We start from the raw sequence: 9,516 nt of genomic DNA, 5'->3' as shown, positions 1-9,516 counted from the left end.
AGGAGAGCTTCCCTCTTTTCCAGGTGGAGGCGGAACTTGGCTATCCAGGAGGAAGAGCCAAAATTATACACAAGGAGTCAGACATGATCCTCGCATTTGCGGTGAATAAGGTAAGGCCCTCTGAAGCCATGGCTACCTTCGTGGCATTAACCTTTGGCTGAACCCAAGGCCTCTAACACCTAAGCTTTGGCCTGGGGGGGTGGGGTCTTGTGCAGGCAAACATCAATGAGATCGTTTTAGCTTCCACCCACGATGTGCAAGAACTGGACGTATCTGCCCTGTTGGCCGCACAACCCTACATATGGATCGGAGAAGAGTTTGACAAGGAGTCAAAAAGGTTGGATGGTCTCACCAGTTTTTATTGATGTTATCATGTATGGACCCATCTCCCTTTTTTTTTTCATGGACCTCAAGGGAAAGCCTCCCCTCTTTCTGCCAACTCTGTAAGGTAGCTTGGTCTACTAGTCAGCCCATCAGTTCCATGGTCAAGCAAAGGTCCTAACCCAGCTCTCCCTAACCATGGTCAAGCAAAGATCCTGACCCAGATCTCCCTAACCCATGGTCCAGCAAAGATTCTAACCCAGATCTCCCTAACCATGGTCAAGCAAAGGTCCTAACCCAGATCTCCCTAACCATGGTCAAGCAAAGGTCCTAACCCAGATCTCCAAAACCATGGTCAAGCAAAGATCCTAACCCAGATCTCCCTAACTCATGGTCCAGCAAAGATTCTAACCCAGATCTCCCTAACCATGGTCAAGCAAAGGTCCTAACCCAGATCTCCAAAACCATGGTCAAGCAAAGATCCTAACCCAGATCTCCCTAACTCATGGTCCAGCAAAGATTCTAACTCACTTGTGGTCCAACTTCTTAATTCTTACAAGATTTAGGGAAATCTAACTAAAACTTACAGTGCAAAAAATTAGGATTCTCCAGTCTTTTCTGTTTTGTTCATCGTCACGCTGAAATTGCAACTTTGTTCTACTTTTGCTGTGCCTCTTTTCTCCCCCCCTCCCAAAAAAACCCCCTTAATTTTGATCCAAATTAAACATCAGCCCTCTGTTTTCCTCAATTGTCCATTTTTGAGAGAGGCTAAGCACTGCTTAGATGAGTGAAGTCTCACCAGTTTCTGAATGCTGGAATTTACTGCTCTTTCAGTCTTAGCCACGTAAAATTCCAATATTCTATTTTCGCCTTTTTTGTGTGTGTGTAGTTCAGACGATGTTGATTTTCGTGGCTCCACCACCACGCTTACACAGTCCAGCGCTGCGTCTTTTGCAGTGGCTCAGATGCAGCACGTTTCAAATCTGTCCACTTCATCAATGCCGTGGTTGGGCAGTGGGCAAACGAGTACCGGAGCTGGCATAGTAAGTAATTTCTCCTGGTGCACTCTCCTCCATTTGAATACCATCAAATATTTTGTCTCTTCGTCTTCCGTCCACAATGTTACATCTGGTGACCCATGTATTTTTTTCTCTGTGTGTGTGTTTGCCGCCTTGATTGACTTGCTAAGTAATAAAGGTGGGATATGGCTGGAGAGAGAGAGAGAGAAACAGAGATGATAGAGGTAGGTAGGTAGATGATAGATAGATAGATAGATAGATGATAGATAGATAGATAGATAGATAGATAGATAGATAGATAGATAGATAGATAGATAGATAGATAGATAGATAGATAGATAGATAGATAGATAGATAGATGGATGGATGGATGGATGGATGGATGGATGGATGGATGGATGGATGGATGGATGGACGGACGGACGGACGGAGGGAGGGAGGGAGGGAGGGAGGGAGAGAGAGAGAGACAGAGNGATAGATAGATAGATAGATAGATAGATAGATAGATAGATAGATAGATAGATAGATAGATGACGGATGGACGGACGGATTGACAGACAAATGGGTGGTTCTCTGCATGGATGGACAGACAGACTGATAAGTATATTCATGGATGGACAGATGGACTAGATCAGTGTTTCTCAACCTTGACAATTTTAAGGCATGTGGACTTCAACTCCCAGAATTCCACAGCCAGCATTGATGGCTGTGGAATTCTGGGAGTTGAAGTCCACATGCCTTAAAATTGTCAAGTTTGAGAAACACTGGACTAGATAGACAGACAGACAGACAGACAGAGCATTAATCCTGCAAACTTTTTAGGATTAGATAAGGACTGCAAAATGCTGTCACATGATGTACATTTACTAAGCCACTAGATGGCAGAAAATACCAGATTTATTTTTTTCCCTTTTATCCTTAACATTCTTTTCTTGGATATCTTAGCAATAAATGATCCCAAGATCCACTTTAATATACAGTACACTGAGAATTTAGTATTAAATATTGCAAGGACATACATTATTCCTTTTCTTTTTCTTTTTCTTTTTGCTATGAACGCGAGCTATTCTGTCAGTTGTGGAGCAACCCAGCTGATGGTGAATTTCATTGCCTTTTGCACGCAGCTCATCAAACGGAACTTGAACAATGTCAAAAGAATGACATCTCACCCGATCCATCAATACTGTAAGTACTTCTTCTGACTGGCGGCTCGAATGGCGGAGAGATCGGGTAGGGCGGTGAGGAAAGTACCAAACCTAAAGCCAGAGAGAGCCCATTTGAACAGAATTCACTATTTCTACTTCTTGGGATCCATCTGGGGAAACTCCGTGCAGGGCCCCCTTTAAATCTGAGAAAAGATAGAATATCAGTTCAATTACTTACAGCAACCTAAAGAAGAACCTTAGAAATGAGATCTGGTCACATTTCTCCTTCCCTTTCGCTGGTTAGGAAGGCTTTTAAGAAGAGACCGGACAGTCATTTGTCTGAAATGTTGTAGGGCTTTCCTGTTTGAGCAGAGGGTTGGGCTAGAACAATGATGGCGAACCTTTTAGAGACTGAGTGCCCAAACCCCCACACACCCCCACACCGTCCCTGCCCCGCGTGCCATCCACCGCCTCCACAGCCTGCCGCAGATTGCCCAGGTGGCCCAGCAGCACCATGGTGGCCATGCCCTCTGCGCGCGCCCGGCAGCATCATCTGCACGTGACGGGGCGCAAGGGCGGAGTCTTGTCCCCGCTGCCTGGCTGCCATGTCCTTGGCTGCGCTGTTCCGCGTGGGCCACACCCGGGGGCGACTCTCCTCTAGGGGGGCTGCTGGTGAGGAGGGGGCCGTGGGAGGAGGCGGGGCTGGGGTGACGGTGTGCGTGCCCAGAGAGAGGGCTCTGAGTGTCACCTCTGGCACGCGTGCCATAGGTTCGCCACCACTGGCACGCATGCCATAGGTTCGCCACCACTGGGCTAGAAGATCTCCAAGGCCCCTTCCAACTTCGTTATTCTCTTGTAGTTTCTCTGTTCTGTTATTATGTGCTAATCACAATTTCTTGTTTGGGCACTTGGGATGGTTTGCCAGATCTTACCGGAGCCCAGGATGGCAGCGTCCGAATGTTTGAATGGACCAGACCTCAACAGCTGGTGTGCTTCCGGCAAGCAGGCAACGCCAGGGTTACTCGAATGTATTTCAATCCTCAGGGCAATAAGGTGAGGCCTTTCACTTGCAGAACAAGTTGTAGAACGAAGGCCACGGTCGTTAAAAGAACACAGTCGTTAAGCGAGCTATTGCACAGTTTTAGCCAAAACCGGAAATAACTCTAGTCTTCAGGAAAACCATTATAAAATGTTGACTGTGTTACCACAAGATGCTATAAACAGACATTTCATTACCCAACTAGGTAACATCATCAATGCTAGAAGGGGGGGGAGTTTACGAATTGGAGAGGAGGAAGAGTGAAACCACTATGGGGTCCTTGGTTTGCTTGTAGACATTTAATTACCTGACTAGGTAACATCATCAGTGCTGATCAGCAGTTGAGTTTCTCTGTTTCTCCGCTCGAAGGGGAAATTCTACAGCTGTCCCATCACCACATATCTTAAAGCCGACAAGGTTGAAAAACACGGATGTAGAGGATGAACTCAGCACTCCATTCAATAAAAGAGATCCTAAATGTATTGGGGTTTTTTTTAAAGTGAAATTGCTTCTTGATAAACGAACATTCATTTACCACGTGGCTCTTTGGAACACGCTCACAGAGCCACTGATGTGTGAAATTTGTCTCTTGCAGTGTGGGGTGGCTGACGGAGAAGGATTCTTAAGTATTTGGCAAGTAAACCAAACTTCAAGCAATCCTAAACCCTATCTGGTAAGTAATCAGGAGAAATCTGCACGTTTTTTTTTTTTATTTTCTGCTTGTCTCTTTCGATTGAGACAAGTAGAAAATTGGGGGGGAGAGGCTGGAAAACCAGGCTAATTTAATACAAATTGCTCAATAATCTTACTTTCCTAACCCATTTGATGAGGTGGACATCAGCTGGATGTGGAAAGTAAGATTACTGGGCAATTTGTATTCAATTATCTTTATTTTTCCAGCTCCCCCCGCCCTCTCTAAGAACCATATAAACCATATAACCATCTGCTCTTTGTTAGAATCTAACAGTAAGTCAAACATGAGTGCCTCTTTATATATGTATTTTAAATCACTCTCTGGTGCAGTGCTGGCAACTTCAAGGTGTGTGGTGTTCAAATCCCAGAATTCCCTTAACCAGTTTGCTTGCTGAGGAATTCCGGGAGTTGAAGTCCACGCGTCACAAAGTTGTCCAGGTTGAGAAACATTGCTCTGATGGCTTCTTGGAAGACGTCAAATAATTCCATTCTTTCCCATCTGATAAAGTGTCCATTTGATGGACTTTGCAGGTCAGAAGACAATTTTGGGAGCTATACCTGGCCTAGTAGGGTTAAAAACTCTACGGGGAGGTATATACCTTTACGTTAAAGCTTGTTGATAGGGCTGAGGAGATCTAGAGAAGCAAAACCATGGAACAATTCAAAGGAGGGAAAGAACAAATCACCCAACATTGGCAGAAAAAAAGTTATTTTCCATGCCCATTTATTTATTTATTTATTTATTTATTTATTTATTTACTTACTTACTTACTTACTTACTTACTTACTTACTTACTTACTTACTTACTTACTTACTTACTTACTTACTTATTTATTTATTTATTTATTTATTTACTTATTTACTTATTTAGTTATTTACTCATTCATTCATTCTCGACTTTCATAACTCCACTTATGGGTCCTATCTGCTGCAAGACTTCCAGATGGCTAATTGTGCCTTGATTTCTAATCCTTGAAATCCATTTAGATGGTACACAGAGTCTAGGAAAGCATCTCGTCCTTTCCAAGTGTCATATTTTAATTAGATTGCTCTCCTCTTAGCGATTACAAGAAAAGATTATAATTATGAATGAAAAGTGTTAATTAAGCTCCTTTTCATTTCCTGTGCTTTACAGCTGAGAATATATACTGGCAATTTTAAACTCTCTTGGGTGTGCCAGCTGTTTGGCTTGAGAAGACGTGATGGCTGGACAATCTGAATTTAGGATTTGCAGTTTGTACCCTACCACTGAACACACTGTGTCTGTCGCTGTTGTTCTTGTGTGTGTGTGTTTTTTTGTTTTACAGAGCTGGCAGTGCCACAGCAAAACCACAAGTGACTTTGCCTTCATTACCTCTTCAAGTCTGGTGGCCACATCTGGACAGTCTAATGACAACCGGTGTGTTCAGAAAACAAGTCGGGTGGGACAGTCACCCAACGTGGGACTGGTGACTGTTGAGTACTGTCTTTCATGGGTGTGCTTTCTTTTACAGAAATGTGTGCTTGTGGGACACCTTGGTGTCATCATCTAACAACCTCATACATGGTAGGTTTCTTGCCATATATCTTGATTCGAGGTGAACCCTATTTTATTTTAGTTTCATTTTGTTTATTTAATCTGTATCCCAGTTTTATTATTTTTATAAATAACTGAAGTGGGGAACATGCATAATACTCATTTTTCTATTTTCCCCAGAGCAACAACCCTGTGAGGTGGGTTGGGCTGAGAAGAGAGAATGATTGGCCCAAAGTCACCCAGCTGGCTGTCATGGCTAAGGCGGAACTAGAGCTCCCAGTCTCCTAGCGATTGGCCCAAAGTCACCCAGCTTGCTGTCATGGCTAAGGCGGAACTAGAACTCCCAGTCTCCTAGCGATTGGCCCAAAGTCACCCAGCTGGCTGTCATGGCTAAGGCAGAACTAGAACTCCCAGTCTCCTAGCGATTGGCCCAAAGTCACCCAGCTGGCTGTCATGGCTAAGGCAGAACTAGAGCTCCCAGTCTCCTAGTGATTGGCCCAAAGTCACTCAGCTGGCTGTCATGGCTAAGGCGGAACTAGAACTCCCAGTCTCCTAGTGATTGGCCCAAAGTCACCCAGCTGGCTGTCATGGCCAAGGCGGAACTAGAGCTCCCAGTCTCCTAGCGATTGGCCCAAAGTCACCCAGCTGGCTGTCATGGCTAAGGCGGAACTAGAACTCCCAGTTTCCTAGCGATTGGCCCAAAGTCACCCGGCTGGCTGTCATGGCTAAGGCAGGACTAGAACTCCCAGTCTCCCACAATCTAGCCTGCTGGCTTAACCATCCTGTGTTACTCAGTCTTTCTTCAGACGTTTGGTTGCCTATAAACTTTCCCAAGTCAACAGGATAAGTTTTAAAACTTCTGTTATGAACTTGGCACAACCGCCCCCTTCTCCTATCCTCTCCTTAAGCAAGCAGTTACTTCCTGCTTCCCCCCCCCCCAAGTCTCTGTTCCGAAAGGCCTCGAGAGAGAGTCTCTGCAGAATTTGCCTGTCTCTGAAGTAGACAAAACAAATGAGCTAATCTGCACGATAAGAGCCCAAGTATGCGTAAATGTGGAGGAGGAGATAGTCTCTAGGACCGTAATCTGTGCATGGCCAGAGAACGTTAAACGTTGGGAGAGCAACCAGGTGTCCCTGACAGAGATGGGTGATGGATTTTCTCCTGAAGATGCAGAGGAATTTGGTAGAAGAGGCAGAAAAGCGGGCTCCGGGAATTGATAACAAGGTTTTCAGTTATCGCTGTTCTTTTAAAAAGAAAAGAAAAAAATTCCTGAATTTGCAGGTTTACCCTGAGACAGAAGCACAGAGTGTCAGAATGCATTCCTTTAAGCACTGCAGTCACTTGGGGGCGGGGGTGGGGGGCTGTCAATCCATTCTTTTTTATTGTTCCATTTTTCTTGCTCTTTGACTGGCCTGGAGTTTACATTTGGACATCGCTAATATCAGAAGACAACAATCAGTTAAATAATTGTGTCATTTCAATCATTTGAAAGCTCTCCACAGCCCCCAAATATCGGTCATCCATTTGTTTTTTTCTACCTGCTAGCAAATAGGATAGCATTCTGAATGTAACCAGGTTCACAAGACATTCTAAGCCAAGGTCTCCAAACATGGCAGCTTTACGACTTGTGTTTCAACTCCCAGAATTCCTCAGCCAATCATGCTGGTCGGGGAATTCTGGGAGTTGAAGTCCACAAGTCTTAAAGTTGCCTAGTTTGGAGACCCCTGTCCTAAGGCATAAGGTGGGTTTTGCTTGTAGGTATGTTATGTAAATCCTGTAGCTCTAGTTAGCAAATCATGGTTCAGCACATTGTCTGAACCCAGATTACTATGGTTTAATCAATAAATAATAGTTAGGCAAGTCATATCCTATGAATATTGCCTCGGATGTACCCTCCAGATGCATTCCAAAGTAGATTTTAGAAAAATAGATCGTTGGGAGAGGTCTTTTGGAAAACGGGAATATAGACTTCAGCACTTTTTAGCGCTCAAATCCATATTCCCATAATCAAACTTCGTCGACATGCTGCCCTCCAGATATGTTAGGACAAATGTTAGGATCCAAGATGCTGGTTAGGGAATTCTGCAGATCATCTGTGGAGAGTCTCAATCATCCAGGTCATGGTTGTCCCAAAGGTGCTTTTTCCAAAAGGCAACTGGGCTTTCTTGTTTTTGCTTGAAGACATTTCACTTCTCATCCAAGAAGCTTCTTCAGTTCTGAAGAAGCAAAACATCTTCAAGCAAAAACAAGGAAGTCCAGTTGCCTTTTTGAAGAAGCACCCTTGGGTGCAATTCTGCAGATAGTTTTTCCAACACCATCTGAAGGACACCAGGATGGGAAAAGTTGGTATAGATCAGGGGTAGGCAACCTCAGCTCTTTTATGACTCATGGTCTTCAACTCCCAGAATTGAAGTCCATGAGTCATAAAAGAGCCAAGGTTGCCTACCCCTGGTATATATACAGTAGTTCTACCTACTTGCTGACTTTCCTTATTCTTATGTTACTCAGTTGAGGCATCTGTTGAGGCTAATAACCATTTCTAAGAACCGTCTGGATGATTGTCTTCTCTCTTAGCCTTCACATGTCATGAACATGGCGCCACAGTGCTTCAGTATGCACCGAAACATCAGCTGCTGATTTCCGGAGGCAGGAAAGGCCACATCTCCATCTTTGACATTCGGCAAAGGCAAGCCCTTCATACATTTCAGGCACATGATTCCGCCATCAAGGCCCTCGCCTTGGACTCCTCAGAAGAATGTTTCTGCACAGGTTCTGCAGAAGGCAACGTAAAGGTGAGCTTGTCCACTTTTTCCCTACCCAGGAACAGCAACAAGAATGATTGAGGTCTGGAAGCCGAGTACTAGGAAGGGAGATGGAGGGAATGAGTGAAGTTTGTCTTTGAGAAGGCCAAGATGGCACTTTTCATGTCCCCGAAGAAAAAGGTCAAACTTCCTAACATTAAGAATAGTTTAATGAAAAGAAGGATTAGAGGATGAGATGATAGCAGTGTCCCAATATCTCAGGGGTTGTCACAAAGAAGAGGAGTCAACCTGTTTTCCAAAGCACCTGAAGGCAGGACAAGAAGCAACAGATGGAAACTAATCAAGGACCAGAACCAACCTAGAACTAAGGAGGAATTTCCTGACAAAACCATCAGTGGAACAACTTGCTTCCAGAAGTTGTGGGTTCTCCAACACTGGAAGTTTTTAAGAAAAGATTGGACAGCTATTTGTCCCGAATGATATAGGGTCTCCTGCTTTAGCAGGGGTTGGACTAGAAGACCTCCGAGGTCCCTTCCCACTCTGTTATTCTTTTAGTTTGATTGTGGAACTAATTACAAGGTGTAAACGTCTGAACCAATAGCAATAGAAATAGCACTTAGACTTTTATATACCGCTTCATAGTGCTTTACAGCCCTCTCTAAGCGGTTTATAGTTTATATTGCCCCCAACAATCTGGGTCCTCATTTTACTGACCTCGGAAGGATGGAAGGCTGAGTCAACCTTGAGCCGGTTAGGATCGAACTCCTAGCAGTGGGGCAGAGTTAGCCTGCAGTGCTGCATTCTAACCACTGCGCCACCACGGCTCATCAATGCATCTGGCAATAGTTAAAGAGAAATATCTGTGGAGTCCTTGGTGCTCTCTGTGCTTGGTTGATCTTGGACAGCAAGGACTCCACAACAATTAAACAACAACTCAGTTCCTGGATATTGACTGTCTATTTTTCCTGTCTGTCTACTTTTTTTTAAAAAAAAAAAATTTCTTACCATAGGTCTGGAGGC

At 44.3% G+C, this 9,516-nt stretch overlaps 1 protein-coding gene across 1 annotated transcript in view; it reads left to right on the top strand.

Annotated features, from left to right (window-relative positions):
- Positions 1-8,577, top strand: part of DMXL2 (Dmx like 2) — a 71,084-nt gene extending 62,507 nt beyond the window's left edge. The window contains exons 36-44 of the mRNA XM_015827452.1: positions 24-110; positions 216-337; positions 1,211-1,364; positions 2,465-2,525; positions 3,411-3,538; positions 4,120-4,197; positions 5,526-5,617; positions 5,712-5,764; positions 8,309-8,577. Of these exons, the coding sequence (XP_015682938.1) occupies positions 24-110; positions 216-337; positions 1,211-1,364; positions 2,465-2,525; positions 3,411-3,538; positions 4,120-4,197; positions 5,526-5,617; positions 5,712-5,764; positions 8,309-8,577 (1,044 nt within the window). The remainder of the gene's footprint in view (positions 1-23; positions 111-215; positions 338-1,210; positions 1,365-2,464; positions 2,526-3,410; positions 3,539-4,119; positions 4,198-5,525; positions 5,618-5,711; positions 5,765-8,308) is intronic.
- The last annotated feature ends 939 nt before the right edge of the window (positions 8,578-9,516 follow it).

Source organism: Protobothrops mucrosquamatus, unplaced genomic scaffold, assembly GCF_001527695.2.
Source record: "Protobothrops mucrosquamatus isolate PMUCROS unplaced genomic scaffold, P.Mucros_1.0 scaffold3709, whole genome shotgun sequence".
NCBI lineage: Eukaryota > Metazoa > Chordata > Lepidosauria > Squamata > Viperidae > Protobothrops > Protobothrops mucrosquamatus.
The sequence above is the reverse complement of the archived record's forward strand: the minus strand, read 5'-3'. Positions and strand labels throughout refer to the sequence as shown.